Raw genomic sequence first — 20,412 nt, 5'->3', positions numbered from 1 at the left:
ATCACATTTTTATAAAAGACTGAACCTTATTCTTCAGACCGTACCTTTATGAGTAATTTCAATTATGTCAGTGCCAATATAAGAGCTGAAGCCCTGGGCTTTTTGTTTATGAATCCATTGTGTCTGTTTGCATTATGTCTTCAGCTTTTTTTTTGAGGTTAATAAGAAATTTAGATCATCGTGCTTAATTTAGTAATGCTGACTCTGCTCTCTGAACATCTGTCACTCTGTTTGCATCAATATGTGTGCAAGGCAGGGCAATGTTCAGAACCTTTGGTCTCATTTCAGGCACATGTTTTTCTAAAGCATTTGTGTGTCTCTAGTATCCTGACTAAGAAATTTTTCTCCAGTACATGCAGATGACTTACACTTCAGTTTTGAGCTCTGGTAAAGTAAATTTTCTCTTTTCTGATGTTCTGCAGCAGGACCAGTTGTTTTGTTAGTATCCCATTATCTTCTGCTGTCCCCCCATGCATCTTACTTTCCATGAGTAGATTATTTATCCTCAAAGACGCTGTTCTTTTTTGTCTCTCTCTTGCATTACTCATAAGATTAACTCCTCTCACCATGTCCTTTAGAATTTGCAATGTATGTTTCCAAAAATGTCAGCTAAAGTGCAGTGTGATAGCCTCTTCCAGGCTTGACTGCCAGCTCAGGAAGTGTCATGTTTAACGAAGGAAGGTGTCTTAGAGATCAATTGAATATACCGAATGTCATAGAAGCAGCAGATAACTTACTGTGCCTATAAGACTCCAGAGCACTGGAAGGAGGCTTGCTGATAGTAACTTGGTATTTTAATGTAATGGCAAGACTTTAAAAGAAAAAAAAAAAATGTTTTGAGGTGGGGAGTTTTCCCAGGTTAGTTTGCTCTGATGAATTGTAATATCCAAAGCCAAAATCTTGTTACACAAAAAATGAGAACTTTGCCTTTAATATCTTCTGCTTTGAAACTAAATGCTCTGATACCACCTCATTTCAGTAATAAATGAGTTAGAAGTGCATCTAGCAAGACTTTTGAGGAGTGCTTCTCGGTGTAATTTACAGGACGTCAACCCTTGTAGCACTTAAACACCTGCTGTTTTAGGAAGTGCTTTGCTTAGTGTTGTGCTGTTCCAGAAGTCCCACTTGCTTTTTAAATTTTTATTTATTTTATGACCCTGGGAGGAGCTGTCATAGCAGTTGTTGCTGGAGATCCCATCCCCATTGTGCTAGGTAGGCATTGTACAGCCCAGGCATTGATGGGCCCTGTCTTGAAAATTGTGTAACACAAATTAAAGACAAGCAAGATTGGAAGGAATGGAGCGTGTGTCACTCAAGGACGTGGAAATCATACACAGGTCTCAAACCTCTCCCATCTCATGACTCTTCTGGTCTGGGGAAAAAGAGAGTAATTTCTCTTGCACCCACGTTTGTTATGAAAGTTCCGATGTGTTGTGAAATTGTAAGCTACTGAATAGTTACTGTACCCTGAGACTAAGTAAAGAAGTAAAATAGCAGGTATCTATTTTATTGTATCTTCTTACATTGAAAATTGATACAGTATGCTGATAGATACCCAAAACAGATGCTCTATACTAGAATTGCAATGTTCACTGAATGGTATAAAAAGTCTGTATGTCTGACAGCCACATTTCAAAGAGTTATTTTTCCAACGTACTAATTAATTCCCTTCAAATAAATAGGCAAAAAATGAAATACAACATCAATATTTAATGGCATCTGCTTAAAACCCTCCTGGTCTAGACTTTTTTTGAAGTTGTGCGGGGGTGATATTCAGACGTCCCTATCAGGGACGGAGAGTATGGAATGTGTGTGTGTTTGTGTTTTCTTTTCATTTAAGGAGTTAATTACTTACTCCTTAAAGATGTAATTCTGAGATGCCCTACATGGCCCTGCTCAAAAATAATGGGTTGTAGGAAACAGCTTCATCTCTCTTTGTAGGCCATTGCACCATGAATACCCATTTGGATGTTACCAGAAAGAGAGTTTCTGTTTCCTGAATGGGATGAGCTGGTCTCCACCTTTCAGCAGGCAGGCTCCTCCCGTTGAAGCAAGCCTGCAGAAGTCATACTGAAAGTGGGCTGTAATTTTTCTCTTGCTTCTGGAAAGAGTGAGCCCAAGTGACCGACATCTTATTCTGCACATCACATTGTTTCCTGTTCTGCTGCTGAACAGCGCAGCTACAAGCTGACCTAAATTTATGGTTCTCTTGCAAGATGCCAGTCTACTCTTGAGCAGTAGACTGGCAGTATTTTTACACGTGAACTGGCTGTATTCATTGTTATTGCTATGTTATCAGCTGCTTATTTGGAATGGCAGGCTTATGGGGAAGTGAATTTGTAACAGATTTGCATGTAATTTGTGGGCACTGTTTATTCCAAATAGACCTGTAGAGTTGGGGAATCCATTCCTTTCTGGAAAGGAGGCGAACATTTGTTAGCTTTCCTCCCACAATAGTGGTAGAAAAGAGCAGCGCTGTGCTTGCCATCCTCTTTTGATACTTCATGGTTTGTTATTGCTGTGAAAGGAAAACACAAGTAGCACGTTATAATGTAAGCATTCCCTCTGTTTTTTTGTTGTTGTGGTAGCCTTCTACTTGGTCTTCCAAGAACATGAGAAGAGTAGAAATCAGGATCGTGTAGCTGTGGAGTTTTATTCACAAAATTTCACTACGTGTGCTCTGTGCACAGCATGCTTTTCTATGACATAGTCTTAGTAAAGCAATTCATTAAGAAATATTCCTGTAAAACATGCTGTGCTATAATACCGACTCAAAACTTGACCAGCAGCTCTCCATTACTTCTGTTATGAAGATTTTAATAACGTTAAACCGTAGTTTGTGTTAGTCCTTTAACTAATAACATCACGATTTATGTGGTGTGGTGGTCTTGTTTTTGTTTGTCTTCAAGACAGAATGCTGCTTTTTATCACTGTCCCAGTAATCAGTCCAAAGTACAGCAAGCGGCTTTACGCTTGGAAAAACTGTAGCACCCTTTCAGAAAATATGTTTGGTGCCTCAGATTTTTTCAGCCTGCTAACACATTCAGAACACAGGACAAGCAGCTTAAGATCTGAATGAGATTGTTCACCAAATGAGTTGGTGCAGCATATTAATTTGCCAGCACTTCTAAATGCCTGCAGTGTTACAAGAGCCTGCAATGTCACTAAAATACCAGGAGCTTTGTTGGCTCTAAACTCCTTAAAAGAGAGTTTAAAATTCCTGTCTGTTTGCCGTAGCCTTACCAGCTTTATAAAGTATTTCAAGATCTGTATTTGAAAAATGTTGTGCGTCCTGGGCTTAGCAAAGTTAGTAACAATCTTTTCCTGGTAGTATTAATTGTCTTGGAGTTTCATTGTGCTCTAAGTTTTACTGTATAGTTCGTTATTATGTGAGGCTCCTATTAGTGCTTTTATCTAGATGCCAATGGATACATTTATTGCATGTTTTGCTAAGTGCTTAGTCTCAATGGACAGTCTAGGATTTATGTTGAAAAACTAGTTGCCTTACAGTTAGGTAAACTAACATAATGTGGTTTTAATGAGACTGTATGCAGCCAACCTGATTTTTTCATGTGTACTTTCCGTTCCATCTTAAGTTCATAAATTGGTATTTAAATGCCAGAGTAGAACTGATATGACAGAGTAGAACTGATATTTCCTCTTTGTGTAGTAAACCAACCTCCACTCCGCCCCCGCCCCCCAGTATTCTGTCTGGCAGTTCTTGGAGAAGAGGGATATGAATGGGTTTTAAAACTACAGAAAGTTTCAAACTCTTAGAAATCTATTTTTAAAATGGATGCTTTTATTCAGAGATTGAACCCAAACATTTTAGTAAAAGCTGCCTAGATGGGTAAAGCATAGTTTTATTACCTGCTGCAGCACAACTTCTGTCTGAGGTTTATGAACTAGTATCGATTGACTGTTCAGAACTGGGAACTGAATATAAAGCTGCATGCTTAGGAATGGAATTAAAAAAACCCCCAAACCTCCAAACATTTTGTGCTGTCCCTTGTTTCACTGATGCTGGATTTTAGGAAGGATGCAGAACTGGAAGATGGGATGGGTGGAAGGAAGTGGTCAGACTGGTGTGACATACATGTGGCTTTTAATCTTGGCTCCAATAAGCACTGTTTTAAATTGGGTAGTGCTTTTCCTCATGTCTATGTCTAAAAACTAGATTACTAGAAAAAGACTGTTTACTGATATAGTTCCCATTAGGGTTGTGAAGATGCATGCTTATTCAAGCATTGTGAAGGCTTGCAATCTATATCATGGTACCATCATCACTGTTATAGCATGTGTTATAAAGTACTCACGTGGGTTTTTTTGAACCCAAGGACACGAGACTGTTGTGGCAAGAAAATTGAATTACCCCTTTTGCTCAGCTAGTCTTGCCTATCCAGCTTATGAGCAGAATATCCTTGCTGAGGAAAGCAGTCCTTACTTAAAGGATCAAAGGATGTTGCTTTTCTTGCTCAGGATGGTGAAACATTATTTATTCCTGCTGCTTAGGTTTCCAAGTCATATTGGTCAAAAGCGAATGTAATTGTTGATTTGTTTCCATAAAATGTTCTGACTCTTTTACTTTGTGAGGCCGGAGGTTTTGTAGAGAGCCAGGCTAGAAGGTTTGTACAGTCAGTCAGTAGATGCCCTATCTAAAACTGTAATTTTAGGTTATCCTGGTTAGCACAGTATGGTTAGCACACTGAACTTGAGCTTTGTCCTTTGGGGCTCAGTGTGGCCTTACTACAGCATCCTTGTGGGACACTCAGCAAACCACTGTGTCTCACTCACTGCGCTGTGGTTCCCCGCTTGACTCTGGTTTCTCTGTGAGCGGGTCCCTATTTCAGATCCGTTAGGTGTATAGCAGCACTTAGCACAACGGGGCTGCTGTTAGAGCTGGAGGATCTTTGCTGCTGCTACAACTTGCTTCAAATGCTCTCTGATCAGGTGACTGGGCACTTAAAATTTATGGACGGTAGAGATAATTGTGCTGTAAAACTCTAGTTCTGTATGTTTCACGAATGTCATGTTTATAGGGTAGGAAACACCGATTTGTTCCCATTTTACAAAGCTCGGTGACACATGGCCTCTCTCTTCTTGTATGAATGTTTTAGCGTGATGGAGTTAAATTTACCTCTTTCTCTTTAGATGCTTGTAATTGTCTTGTCCTGTGGAGAATCTCAATATCCTTGAGTGAGTAGCTCGGAAGGCTCTGTCGCAATCCACAGAGCATTGTGCTTGGCTGTATGCGTGCTGCTCTACTGACTGCAAACCTGAAATGTGTGTGGGAGAACTTTCTCTTGTATTCTAGCATGTAATTTAATTGATGTTTGTTTGGTAATTTGCCTCAGATTAAATTATTCGCTGTCACTACTGAACAAATGCTTTGTCTGCTTTTGGTGGGTCAGCATTTTGCACAGTATTTCCCCTTCGTTATTCCACCTACATTGATGCATTCATTTATTTTTGCTGCGATTCTTATTACTGAGAACTGAGAGAGGCTTCTGTGGGGAGAAGGGGGGAGACCCAGTGGAGTTTGAGAGGCTTTATACACTGATTATTTGGTTAAAGGAAATGCGATTACTTTTCCTCAGATTTAAACTTTGATTTAACACGAGTTCACACTGTAATTAATGGAGTTGTTACCTGAGGATACACTTTACAGAAATGGAATAGAATGGAGCATGTGAGAAGATGAGTGTATACTCTCTCCCTCCAAAGGAAAAGATACTTATCAGGGAATCTTTGTTTATTGATAGCAATATATGCTTTGATGCACAGGTGGATGTTTCTGATCCCTAGCAAGATGTGTCAGCGGTACCAGTTGCCACATTAGTTTTGGTTTGACCGTATTTTAGTTTTTTTAATTGTAGATTGACTCTGTGGCCATACAGGTGATCTCATCTTTTGCAGAGAAGAGGCATGGCAAGATTCAGCTTAAAGTTTGAGTATTTTATGCAAGTGGGATCAGTCTGAAACAATGTTGTTGTCAAAGTCAAGACAAATGGCCTGGCTCTACAAGGTACTGCAGAGTGTGTGCAAATGCAGCAGGGGTTAGTCCCTTTTCTGCAGCGTTTCTCAGCTGAAAAGCTGAGACGAGAAATGTAATAGGTAATAGGAAAATATTTGACAGGATGTTAGCTGAATGTCTTGGTTGCCATTTTATTAGCTGTAGGAAGAGGTGGGTCTTATTGTAATAAAAAAGCTGTGTGACAAGCCCCAATAGATGGATTTAAGGAATAGTGGCTCTTCAGCTTTTCTTTAGCTCTTTGCTTATTTTCCATTTCTGGCCTAGTTCCAGAATTTATCTATTTTTTTTGCCAATGTTGCTTGACTCCACCACACAGTGTGAGGTATATGAGTGGGTAATACTGAATTATGAAATGCACTTTGAACGGAGTTTGTTACAAATTTTGAAGTGATCAAGTTTGTGCTTAAAATTTAAGTTGAATTTATGCCTAGGTTTGCAGACATGTAAAATGCTATGTACTCAGAATTACAGTGTCATTCTATCTATTGCATTGGATTTCCTGAATTGTATAGATCTCTCTGAGAAGTCTCCTGTTTCGGAAACTTAACTATTTCTTGGGTCAGAGCAGCAGTCCCAAATCTGATTTCTGGGTTAAAAATGGAATGCAATGGCAGATAGAAATACTTAAGGCATAGCAGTAATCTTATTTGGTCCTGAATTTGAAGTGGCCCTTGAAAAATCTAGGACTGTATTTGTAATGTCATGATATATAAGATATTAAATGCTTTTTGAACCCCATCTGCAAAGGAGTACTTTAGTCTTTTTCAGCTGTTAGTTCCATTTAATTTGGAAAAGAGAGGAGGGAACAGTCAGTTTACAGTTTTCACTTTTCATTTGAACTTTAGGGAAAGGCTTTGGACACGCTTAGGGGGGCTTATTTTTTGACCCTGGGTATTGCTCCAATGATTCTGGGAGGCACCCTCCAGCTAAGCAGAATTACAGTGACTTTTACAACATTTTTCTTTTCCAAGCGTCTGCATAAACATCCCATGAGGACATTGTGCTCGCAGTGGGGTTTGGTAGTCAATTCTGAGTGCTTCACAGCCAGAGGAGGAGACAAAAACAAGTCAGAGGAGTAAAGGCTTTTCTCTTCTGTTTAATAAATAAATACATCTATGCATGAGCATCTGTGTAGAAAAGAGATTTGCACACATGCTCCATTCTACACTTGACGGGTCATTTTATTTAATGGAGATTAGAAGATCAGAAGTTTTGCTGTTGAGAATTCCAGGCATACCTGTTGAGTCCTTTACTTTTTTTTTTTTTTTAAATGTGGCCCATATGGGCTACATTTAGATAGAGGGAGATCAAGGACACTTATTTTACAAAGTTTAACAATGTCACTGGTTGTTTTTGTTTTTGTTTTGTTTTTTTTTTTTTTTTTTAAGGTGGTTATATAAAAATAATCAAATTAAATCCCCCCAAAACCAAACAAGAAAAATCCTCACCTGAATATTACTCCTCCAAAGAATTCAACAGAATGGGATTGAAATTCAGGAGCTAAACTCCATCTGCGTGCTTAGAGCAGTATCGTATTTGAAAAGGTTTGATATTAATGACAAAATCGTGCACTTTGAGGACGCATAGAACAGCTTGGGAACTCCGCATGATGAATCCAGTACAGCATTGGTTTATGAAGAAGTTGGGCAAAAAGCTGGTTTCCCCAAAATACATTCCCACAGACTACTACGGTTTAAAGTATTGCTCTGGTGGATAAGATTCTACTGTTGTAATTGAGTATGGTTTGGGATAAGAAGGCAGAGTTGCCTTTTTTGTGTGTGTGTTGTCTTTTAAATGGATCAGCAGGCTTGTTTGTTTTTCTATTGTAGTTATCTGTGCAATAAGCAGGAACACTGTATGGTTCATTTTTAATAATTAGTACACAGCTGCCCAAAGGGGAAACTGTGTGGGCAAGAGATCTTGTTGATCTTTGTTTTAACAGCTGGTATTATTAAGGGAGAGCTTCGCAGAATGGAAAAAAAGAGGATGAAAATCAGTCAACAGTTAATCCAAAGATGTAGCCAGGCACCAAAAGATTTACTGGGAATTAGTTCTAAAATTGCATTCGTTCAAATTATTTCAGAATAAAAGACTGGGTGTGTATTAAATCAGGGAAGTGGGATGGTGCTGGGGAACAGTGAAAAGTTGCAACATTGTCAACTGAAAAACCTTACTGGAACAACAACAGCATATATTTAGCATTGTTACCCTCCTGCAAGTCCTGAGGGAGGCAGCTCGGATCTGGAGCTCTGCTGCAGCTCATGATTTATACCATCCCAGCAGCAGAGCGATACACACCAGAATCTGCTCATTTTCAAAGCTCTTGTTTATAACGCACAGAACAGAACAGTGAATCCCTGTGGGTCGTTGCAGCTTTCAGTCTGCAGCTCTGGATACTGTCAGCAAAAACCAAATCCTTGTCCCACTCCTCTTCCCCCAGGATGGGCAGAAGGAAGAGGTTAGCATTGCTTTGTTTTGTTTCTTTGATTTTTAAATGAGTTCCGTGGGTATCATTAATGCTAATGGTAGAGATGCGTCATCTCTCTGGGCCCCAGTAGATTTTGGTAGTTATGAGCCTTTGCTTAACTTTTGCTTAGCTAATGAGTCTGGATTTTAAGGTCTAGATTCTGCTGCTTATCCCCATACCTAGTAGGAATAAGTTCACTTAAATTGGTTGGATTGTGCTAGCATCACCAAAAGGAGAAGCAGCATGTGCATGTTTGTCTTCAGTTTAAATAACTGAACGTGTACAGAAAAAGGTTGAAATGCACTCAGTCCTTCAATAAAAGTAGTTGGTATTTCTGACCTTACATCTGGTATTAGTTGAGGTTTCTCTCTTATTATCTTGCTCTTTAAAAGCTTTCTTATATCCTGGGTTGTAATTTGCACATTATAATGTATTTTGAAACAAAACTGCGTCCCATTCTGGGGTTTCTTGCATGTATTTTATAAGCAGAATTGTATGCTTGGAAAGAAGTGTTCATTTCTGAATGGTCTACTTACAACAGATGGTTCTCATTGTGGCGAAGTCATGCAGTGCCGCAAGCCTCAAAATGTATAAACTTATTTGAAGGAAATGAATTGCTGCTGCAGCATGGTCATCTATGAAAAGTATCCTTGGACATTGCAAACAATGTTTTTTGAGCCTTACCTTTCCCTTATTTGAAGAAAACTGTAATATTAATTTTCCAAGAGCATGAAATTTTGACACCTCTAAGATGCACATTTCCTCTTTCAAGAGATGTAACACAACTTTCTTAGAAGCGTCTCCCACAGATAACAGCAGATGACTTGTGTCAAGTCTCTAACGCCTCTGTATGGCCTTTTCAGGTAATTGAATAAAAATGAAACAGCACCTATATAATGCTGTATACTAGATGGACTTAGGTTCTTCCACATGTGCCATCCAGGACATGTAACCTACATAATTTCACAATCAAAATCTCCCTTGTTCCAAGAAAACCAGGCTTCCCGTTAGTATTTTGCCTGCAAAAGGACCATCTTATTGTCCCTAGCTATCCGGTATCCTTTGATTCAGTTGCTGTTTCTTTTAATCACCTATTGCTCATCAGCTCTGTCCTGCTCCAGTTTGAGCTGCTCACATCCTCCTGCCTTCCCACTCCCCAGAATTAATCATTCCTCTCTGTCTTACCTCTCGCAGCATCTTTTAAAGCTGCTGCAGTACCAGCAACCACATCCTCTCTCATATGGCACATCCTCTCTCTCACCTTCCTTCCTGGCTGCTGTGTTAGCACCGTTACTTGCCCTGTTGCTATAGCGGGACCACAAGTTCTGCTTTACCACATCCTTTGTAGGATACAACAGGCTAAGGGGGAGGAGAAGGCTTGGTTTGACACCAGGATGGCAGAGGTGGAAGGTTTTGGGGGGGTCTAATTGGTTTGGGCTGCGGTGAGGAAGGCTGTTTGCTGTAGTGCTAAGAGCAGCCCCTGGAGCCAAGACCAGGAGGTTTCTTGCAGGGGCACCTGCTCCTCCTGGAGCACCCATGGCCGGGCGGCAGCAGTGACTCAGGGGCTTCTGGCTGCTGCAGGAAGTAGCTTCAGTTCATGGTTTAAGCTGTTAGCAGAGCGAGCTAGACATTTGGAGCATGTGTGAACATCTTGGCAGCTGATGACACTGGTGGTACTCACACAGGGAAGAGTCCTCCCGTGAACCAGGCGTCAGGTTTTGCAAAGCTTCTGTAATAGGTGTTAAAGTGGGTCACCAACGCGAGTGCTTGGGCCGTGCTCCCCGTGACCTGTCAGGCGGGCGGAGGTGTGTTGTTGCTGACATGCTGCTCTGTGCTGCTGCTGAGGGAGTTGCTCTTCCTTCCCCGCTTTCAAAGCCGCTAGTTGGCTTTGCGCTGCTGTTTGTTGTCATGTTCTCTGGAACCTACTGCTGTGTTTGAGTCTGGTGTTGTGCATCCTCTTCTCTACAATGAGGTTGTAAGCTATGCTAATATGAAGACAAGCTCAGCATTTTTGTTAGTGGGGGATGTACCTATGCAGCTCTACTGTAGGTGGGTCTTTTTGTTAGATGTTGCACATCAATTTGTTCCCTGTCAAGCCTGATGATCTGATTGCACTCCCAGAACTGTCCTTGCCTCAGCATGGCTGTAATACTTGTTTTGCTCTCCGGGTGCTGGCCTCTGTGCCATGTGCTCGGGTGGCTTTTTTCAGAAGCACTTCTTGTTTGACTTCAGTCGGGTTTCCATCAAGGTAGGGTTAGGGTATGGCCGAAACCTGCCTGTGAGCCAGCACTTCTGCTTAAGTAGCAGGAGGGGTCACTCTTGAGTTTGTGGAAGGTGGTTTTCTGGGTGGGGATGAGTGCGGTTGGTCTCAGGAGCAATTAAGAGGGTTACTCCCTGTTACTACCCTTTGCTGTGCAAAAGGCCTTGCTATTATACTGGGGCAACTTTATTTTAAATCCAAATTAAAATTGGCATAAATATTAGAACTTATTTTGCTTTACAGCTTCAGCAAAATGCTGAAGAGAGTAAGCATTTCAAGACTGAAATATAGACCAGAAACTGCTTAGTTCATAATGTTTATTGGAACAAGTAGGACAATTAGAGGTGAGTTTCTGTAGCAACATAAAAGATATTTCAGCATAAACCATAGTTTATTTCCACTCTTGATTTCTGGGACACCCCCCACCCCCCCCCCCCCCAAGTTTGAAATGCACTCAGTTGCCTAATATTGCGTTGAAGAATCTTATTTTTGTTTCTGTTTTCTCCTAACTGGATCAAGTTCTGAGGTGAATAAGAAGAGATAAAAGAATAGTTAAAAACCTTTTGGGCTTTATGAAAAAATGAGTTTAAGGGATAGCAATGAAGGGAAAATGGAGGTGGGTAAATAAGATGGGTTTTTTCTGGGGTATTTATTATTCAGCTCGAGCAGAAATATGCCTGTTTAAGGTGAAAAGTCAGGGAGAATTTATTTAATACTTAAAGGGTAAAATGAAATTAAACACGTGGATGAATAGGAGGTCCATGTGAAAAACGCATGTGATCATAAATGGTTTGTGAACAAGAACCGGATATACAGGGGTAATGGAAGGGCAGATTCATAAAACAACTGGTAAAGCTACAGCATCATTTGAACATAAACCAAAAAGAGATGTTCTCCCTGTCCCATCACCGTGTTTTCCATGGTGCTATTAGTCCTCCTTGTCTGTGCTGCGGGAAGCAAAAGGTTAGTGTCCTGTACTCCATTTCATACTTAACATACTTAACATGTATAAACACAGATGTTTGTTTAGTTGTCATTAACTGAGGATTTCACTGACTATAGCTGACAAGTTTTGTGTGGGAAGTCGTCTCTCATCATAGTGGCTGAGTCAACAGATGCTGAAGTGCTTTCATATTTTCTGCTCATCTCTGTTTTCTGGAAGGCTCTTGCAGTGGTAGCCTGTATTTTATGCATTTTCTTTCATTATTAATTTGCCTGAAGACTGTTAACATTTGCATATAGCTTTATTGTAGGTCTCCGAGTATCTGTGATCTGAATTCTCTTCTATTCTCCTAGCACTGTAGTGCCATATGGGACTTAAATGAGCCTGCGAAGGTCTCATCATCTTGTTAATTATTTTTATAATTTGAAGTTGTTAAACCATGGAATCTAAAAAAGTAATTTAAAATTTGAACACTGTAATGTATTCTTGATCTTCACTTTAATTCCTTTTTGCCTATGGAAATGGGTGAGAGTGTTTAAAAAAAAAAAAAGAGGCATGTGGGAGGAGAAGGTATGAATCAGAGGTGAAAATTAGCCTTTAATTCCCCTATTCCTACTTATGTTTTTAGGACAGTGGATAAACCAGTAATTTTGGAAGGAAACGAAAGCAAACTCGCTGGAGAATGAGGCAGTAGAAGGTCTTCAAATATTCTTAACGTTTAAGAATCATGGGTCTTTTATTATGTTGCTGGTTTAGAATTATAGGAGGAATATGCTAAATATAAAGGCTTTGCTTTTCTGTTATTAGCATCTGAATTTTCAGCATACTCTTTCTTTGCTACTTGTCTCTGTATTAGCAGTCGTCTTAATTTCACATTCCTGCACCACCACCTGTGAATACGGCAGAAAGCATGACAGTGACATTTCAGCCTGGTTACTGGTGTAGTAAACACTGCCACCTAAGTCTAATCGAGCAGGTTTGACACGATGATTAAAATTGCAGAATTACTTGGTAATGTCTCCCAGAATCTAATGTTTTATTCACAGTTGAAACCAAATAGAAATCCCAGGACTTCTGACCTAGCTGTATGGTGGAGTTGGGCTCCACGTGACCAGCCTTTCTGTTCGTGAAAAGCGCTTACCAGATGCGGGGAGTACAGTGACCGGAGTGAGTGTTGGCTGGCCGCAGAGAGACTGAGACTCTAACTCAAGAGAAGAGTGAGGACACCCCCTTTATTTCACTCGATGTTCATGCTGAAGCCCCTTGGTGGCAAATTAAGGTCCCATCCATCACTGGATCTGAACGATCCCTGTGTTGAACTATTTCGCAATAGATGGAAGCACTCTTGAAAGAGGAAGGAATATCTTACTGAGCTGATCTTTGAAGACCACAGGAATAACACTTCTTTTTTATTGCTCAATAATTGGTTGTGCTCCATCTTATGTGGCTTGGAAATGGGAAGAAAGCTTTTCTTTCTTTTGTTTTGTTTTGGGTTTTTTTTTTTTTTTTAATGGCTGACTTTCTTTTTCCCAAAATACTTTGCATAGCTGGGGAATGTGACTTCAGGAGAATAGTTGAGAAGTGAGGGGATTTGACAGCTTAAAGTAGCCGTTAAAATGAGGAAAAACAAATAGGCAGCACTATTTCCATTTTAAGCATTGTCAGTGTAACAAGCATGCAGCCGAGTTTCAGAAAGAATGCATGAATGTGAGGTTATTTGGGCAGCGGTAAAAATACCGGGAGAGAATTAATGGAAACAGAAATGAAGTTAGAAACACGCTTTGCCTTAGGGATAAAATTTTCAAAGCATTCTGGGTACTTGGATGTCCAATTCCCATTCAAGTTAATGACTAAAGTTCTTTCCTCTTTTGAGCTTTAATTTTTTGTGTGCATGCTCAAGAATGTGTTAAGTTCTGAACAAATATGAAGATGCCGTTTGTTTCAAAGAGCTCGCAGCAGAGGCTCTGCTTTCCCACCCACGTGAAGTCAGGTGGGTCAGCTCGTACAGACTCCTCCATCGCTTGGGGAAGGCATGAAGGGTTTGTACTGGCATGTGTTGCTGTCATTGGGAAGCCAGTGGAATCTGATGAAGAGGAGTAAGTTACAGCTGTATGAGTAGTTTAACTATGTGCACATCTTGATTGTCAATCAAAAGTCTATTCTTTTTAATAAGCTGTTGATATCACAAGAAGTAAGTATAGGGACTTGAAAATGGGAGAACACGATTAGATTGGGCAGGTTGGAAAGGCAAAGGACACAGGCAATAACATGAAGGCTATGGTGGGAGCCTGCTGAGATACATGACTCGTTGTTGGTGCAGTATTTTGCTCCAGAGTGTTCTTAGACGTAAACCAGCCTCTGAGTCAGAGGAAAGTAGTGAATGCTTCTAGAAAATGTTTTGGTGTTCCTTTTTCAGAGAAAACAGGTGCAAAGTGACCTTTTGTTTCCCCCCTGCGCTGTGGTCTGGTGGGAGCATTCTCACTGAACACTCTGTCATACTTCTTGTCTTGTTTTCTTGCTTTTCTTGAAGAATGCTAAAGCCTTGTGGAATTTATTGTTTTCTAACATTATCCCTAACTGGAAGGGTGAGGAGGCTGCAAAAACAAACAGAGGAGAAGGTTCCTTCAGAGGGGAGACAGATAAATCCTCACAAGCTGCACTCTTGCTTCTTTTTGTAAGGTGCATGCTTCCCCAGCCACCAGCTTCTTGCTGGCTTTCAGTGTGACACTGATACCTTGATCTTTGTGTTTGAAAACCACTTTCGAGTTTTACTGTTTGAATATGAGAAGCTTCTTATGCCTGGTGCTACAAGTGCTTAAGTTAACCAAAATACTACCTAATTTACTGATGGCATTGCCCTATTCATGAGATCTTTTTTTCTGGGATTAATTACTATGAAGAGATTGTTTTAAGCTATAAAATTATTCTGGAGTTAAGTGAAAACTGAAATGACACAGAGTACTGGAGTTCGGGACTCTTCTGAAGAACTTTTCTAGCAATCTGCTTCTCAGAAATCTTTCATGGGAAGCAGTCTGTTACGGAGAAGGGTGAAAGTCTCATTGTTAGAAATACTAAAACTAGACTGAATTTACTACTGAATAGTTGAGATATTTTTTAACTTTTCAGATTCCATGTAATAAACTTTGGAAATACTAAATCAATTTAGAAAAGATCTTTTAAATGTTGATTGTTTGAAGGGATGACATTGTTGATAACTACTCTCAAAAATCTCCTTCTTAGATGTTCTGTTTTTGCATTGATTGCATGTATCTCTGGACGTTGGGATTCCACAAATTAAAGGTTATGCTTTATGATCAAAGCATTCTGTGTACTCTGTCATCTGCACGATTCATTAGCTTTAACACAGAGCCTTTGCTTGCCTTCGGCTTGCTGAGCAGATCCATGAAACAAGGAGGACACATCTGTGTTAGGTCCTTCTGGCTGCACTGCCTTTCCTTTGAAATCTCATGCTCAGCAAGTGATGGTGTTGCCAATTTTACTGACCTTTTTCATCCTTAAGGAACACAGAAAAGAGAACAGATAATGGAATATGTGACCCCAGTGTAACACACTGTTGTGGGGCGTTGGCTGCTTAGTGAAATGGCACTTGGGCCAAAACTGTTCCATGCCCGGAAAAGGACAGAAACTCTTCTCTTTAGCAAAGTCTGCAGAAAGCTAAATTTCACCTTGCCTCGCTTCTTGATAGCGGAGGTCAGTGCTTGTAGTTTATCTGGTTGAGGTTCTTCTGGTTACGGCTCGGTGCAGGACAAGCGTGTCTGCTCACTTTACAAATAGAAAGCTAGCATCTTCACACAGTTGGTCTGACAGCTGCACTGCGGTGCATTCGCCTTTGCACTGCACATCATGGAGTTTTCTTTCACCAAACTTGACAGAGTGAGGCCGCTGAAACAGTCCAGCAGATCCATCTGTGGGATTACAGACCAAACTGAGGCAGCTACCTGGAGCTATCTGCAGGTTTTTATTCATACTCTGATCTAAATGATGCTCTGAGAATTGAGTCAGGGTGGTGGTGATGGTGGTGGAAGAGGTTTGGACAAGCTGCCACCAAGATTGCCTTTCCAGGGTGAACCTGCTCTATCTTTCTGTGCAGTCAGCAGTCTGAATTCTTTCAAAGGGTAGGATCTCCTTGAAAGACATTGTTTCGTACGGGAAACTATGGCCTTTCCTCTTTGGATGGGGTTACAGTAGGATGCCAAGTTAGTTTTTTGCTACTAGTATGGGATATCTGATACGGGTGGTTTAATTTGCTTACAGGGATTAGGGAGTGGATTTCCCTCCCTGAGATTTCCTTTCTCAAAGTTGGGAGTGTGTGAGAATGCATGTAAACTTGTGAGTAATGGACTGCCTCGTGGGGTATTTATTTTATATGCATGTGTTTATGTTAAATAATGTAAATTGTGGAAGAGTAGGGTGTGGGATAGCTATAAGACCTCTTTATCAGAAACCTTAAAAAGGCCATGTTTGCATTACTTTCTTGATGCCAGCATAATCCGAGAGATGTAGAGGTTATATATTTGAAGCAGAGCAGAAGGTGCCTCGTTGTGCTGGCATCGTACTCCAGCCAGCACACCATGTTCCTTCCTCATCTGAGCCCCCCTGAGAGGAGGAGAGGTCCGTGATGTTACCCATGTCGTCTTTGTATTCTCCCCAGCTGTGAAATTGTCTGAAATAAGGATTTGTCTATATGCAAATATGTACTGGCTTAGTACATGTCTTCCCTTTCTGCAGAATATGTACATCCTCTTTTTGAGTGAATGATGTTGTATTGGTTTAAGGGTGACATGTTGCTGGAAGTCAGGGTTTTATTCTGTGTACTTTGAATCTTTTTTTTTTTTTTCTTTCCAGTTGCCCTTAACCACTTTTTCTTTGTTCCTGGAGCATGGGGCTTAAAGTTCTTTACTATTTTTGTAACTTTATACTATTGCCCTTTTGCTGTTCTCCCCCCAGTGCCTCTTTAATTGACTAATACTGACATAATTTAAACTGAAGCCTAGTCTGGTTTGGCTGAATTGGTTTAAAATAGTACCTTATGCTAAACCAGAGCAAATATGCAGATACACACACCCTGTGTGTCATATTCCATGCATATTACCTGCTCTTTTAACTTGCTTCTTGCTAGGGTTTTGCAAATTTCCTCCTCTAACATGGTTTCTATTTCTCCCCGTCAAAATACAGTTAAAGCAGTTTTGTTAGCAAGTAGCAGCTTCTGTGTACATGACTGTTTTGTTCAACTGTGGAAGAATCTCTCCTGATACTAATCTATCTTAGTGTCAGAGCCAGATATGCTACAAAGCAGAAAGTGGTATTTGCTTAAAAGCAACATATTCATAAACTAGGCTTTGTAATAGTTTTCTGTTATTTTTCTACTCTGCATCTAAGGAAGTGGGCTTGCATTGCTTTGATAACATTCAGTGATAGCTCTACAAACTGCACCTCACAAGACCAAATCTTTGCAGATGGAAAGAAGCATCGCTTCTGTCAGAAACTTTAATTGTGGCAGCTAAGCATCTGACCCAAATCTATTGCTGTGTACAGTTTTCTTGGAAAATGTTGTAAATCTAACCTTTGTACTGCAGATGTACAAACTTACTCTCTATTTTCCATGTAAATCATAATGCAACCTGCTGCCAAATAAGTCAGGCTGATATTAAAGACCTTGTTTACGCTGTGTTTCTGTCAGGATAAGTATTCAGTGTATCACAGTTTAAAATACTTTTCAAGTCTTGTAGAAACATGAACTTCTGAAATGCTGTGTGGAATGGATGGTTATGGAATTTGAGTGTTGTTGAAGTAATCAAATTTTAAAAAATAAGGTAATTTTAGGTTAAATCTGCAGATAGTAATAAGCTGGCTTGGATAATTAATTTGGATTTAGAGTTGCTTAATTTCTCTTGGCATTTGCAAATCCCAAACTGACTTGTGGAATGTTCTTGATTGAAAAAGATTTTATTGAAAACATGTGTGGCTGTTTTTGAGGGCAACAATATTTGAAGAACAAAGTAGCATCTGTATATAAATGGAGGTAGACAAGAAAACTTACTGTAACCATAGCTAATGTCGTTTTTTGTGGCATCATTTGTTAGCATGTGTTCTGTTTTAGAACAAAACAGGCTATGGGGAAGTAAATTCTGTTGTGAAAAAAGATTGTTAGCTGTTCTAAATGGTATTTTAAATTCATAACACTGACAAAGCTTGAGTACAAATCTATATTTTTTTCAGACTAAAATCAGAATGATTAATTAGGATTAGACCTCAAATTCATGCAACTTCTATTAAATCTTGAGAGTAAAATAAAGTACTGGCAAGAGTATCCATCTCTTATCCTTTGTCTAAGTATGTCTTTATATTAGAAAGTTGTATTCAGTAGAATTGCCAGGACTTCTGAAATGAAACTGATTCAGAAATGAGGAATGAAGAACAGTACTGAATCTGTCTCGTGTTAAAAGACAGATTCCATCGATTTAAAAACCTGTGTCGCCACAAAGATGTCTAACTGTGGTAATGGAAAATATTAATAACACTTTCTTTATGGTGATATGTACTTTGGAAATTATTTTTAGTTATCTCTATGTTCAACGAGACTATTTTTTTGATTCATTGCAGGACCAGTTTGACAACTTAGAAAAACACACGCAGTGGGGTATTGATGTTCTGGAAAAATACATCAAGTTTGTAAAAGAAAGAACAGAGATTGAACTCAGCTATGCAAAGCAGCTTAGGTAAGTTGATATGTAAAGTTCTGGACTTTTGAGTTGCATCTGTTCAGAGCCTGTAATCATCTGTAAGTTCACTGTTTCAGTGGTGGTAATTTGTTTGGTTTATAATAAGGGCTTTTAGAGAATAGCTTTAATTTAGAGAATGGAAAGCTAAAGTTAATTTAAGATACTGTTTTATTATCTCTGCTAAAAATCATATGCTTTGCAAAAAGAAAGGTTATTTAGGTGACTGAGTGGCATACTAGGGCTTACTCATGATTTATGCACGATTAATGGCTCAGGCTTTGAGGATAGCATTGTAATGTTTTCCATGAAATTAGGACTGCTGTGTGTAAATGCTGAAGAGTTTAAGAATTCAGCAGAATAATGATCTTTTGTGGTAAGGCAAAGTTTAGGGTTTCTTTTCATAAGACAGGCTCTTTCTCTTTATGAATGCATGTTGGAGAAACTGCAGGTCAGAAAGTCAGTCTTAGCCCTTGGAAATTTTGCCTATGTAGTTAGCCAGGTTGCAGCCTGAGATTTGAATTTTGACAGTTTTATAATCTCGCCACTGTTCCTGCGATGTGTCTCCTGAACAGAGCAGAGATCCTGTGAATTTCTCTCAAGTAGCTAAATTACTGGAAATTCTTGCTGTGTACGTTCTGCATGTCTGGTTCGACCATCAGGTTGTAGGTAAAGAGACAAGTGCATGTGAACCAGACCCAGAAAACATATTCCTTGAGGCCAGATCCTGTGTAAATGGGGAGGGGCAAAGGGAAGGGGATGCTAAGAACCCTCCCACAACGGGTAGCTCTTACCCTGCTTTTCCCAGTAGGGTAGAAATAATGAGGTGAACAGGAGTTAGAAGGGAGTACAACACAGAGGCAGTCTTGCTGCTGCTGAGAGAGGCTGGGGTACAATTTTGTTGGCAGCCACTAGTGTCCGGTGATAAACTGGAAATGGTGGAGCTAACTGGGGAGAGGCGTGCAGGACTAATCCTTCCTAACCCCTCCAGTAAATCTATACCCTTTTCTTTTTATGACTATAATACATATTAGAACTCCTTCCATCTTCTCAGTATTTATAGAGATTGAGATCTGAGGTTCTAGTTGATCTGTATATATCTATCTAAAGCACAATGTCTGTTTAAAAAAAAAAAAAATCAGAATTGTTGATGCTTGTGTTAGAATCGATTTGGGATGCACAATGGCCTGTTATTTATGAGGAGCTGGTAGTTGATAAAACCCTGCCTTTATGGTTATGTGCTTTCTCAGGGGAATGCCACAAGGATTCCCCAGGGTCTCTGCTATAGACAAGCAGGAAATAGAAAATTACTTATGCAGGAACAAATTGCTCACATCCTATGGAGATGAGAAGAGATTGAATTACAGAGGCAAAATGAGCTGGAAGAAAGAGAGTGTGACTGGACTGGGAAACCCCAGCAGAGTATCTGTGTGAGCAGGCCTGTCTTACACACTAGACTCAGTGAATGTCTCAGGATGACAAATTTCAAGTGTAAAGAACATAATTATGAAAATAAACACACAAACAAAATGTTTAAGGAAAGTGGGAGATAGTTTTACCTGTGACTGTCTAGAAACTCTGAACTCATGAGTTTTATTTCTTATTCTGTCCTAGATTCCCAAAACAAACTTGGTCAATTTGTTTCTTCTCTCTGTGTTGTAATTCCCCATGCATAGCTGCGTTTGTCTCCCCCACCCACGGGTATGATTTGAGGAGAAATACATTCATCCCTGAGAAGCTCTTAAACACAGTGCTGTTTGGAGTCATCTCAGAAGTTAGAGGTATAAAAGAAAAAACAGAAATGTAGACTTGTCAAATGTTGACATAAAACAGTGCTGGACATTAAAAAAAAAAAAAAAAAATCATCTGCTTTTAATAAGTGTCCTCAAGCCTGGTGCAAACCTTCCTTGTATCACATCCATTTAGTGTAAAAGGGCTGCAGCATATCACTGCATGTCATAACATGCA

General features: G+C 39.8%; 1 protein-coding gene across 21 annotated transcripts in view; it reads left to right on the top strand.

Annotated features, from left to right (window-relative positions):
- Window positions 1–20,412, top strand: part of FNBP1 (formin binding protein 1) — a 109,051-nt gene that overhangs the window by 19,179 nt on the left and 69,460 nt on the right. For all 21 annotated transcript variants that reach the window (XM_075519321.1, XM_075519329.1, XM_075519316.1 and 18 more), the window contains one exon: window positions 18,329–18,444. In XM_075519321.1, coding sequence (XP_075375436.1) covers window positions 18,329–18,444 — 116 coding nt within the window. The remainder of the gene's footprint in view (window positions 1–18,328; window positions 18,445–20,412) is intronic.

The sequence above is a fragment of the Mycteria americana genome, chromosome 17 (genome assembly GCF_035582795.1).
Source record: "Mycteria americana isolate JAX WOST 10 ecotype Jacksonville Zoo and Gardens chromosome 17, USCA_MyAme_1.0, whole genome shotgun sequence".
NCBI classification, from domain to species: Eukaryota; Metazoa; Chordata; class Aves; order Ciconiiformes; family Ciconiidae; genus Mycteria; species Mycteria americana.
Note: the sequence above shows the minus strand (reverse complement) of the source record. Positions and strands in the feature narration are given on the sequence as shown.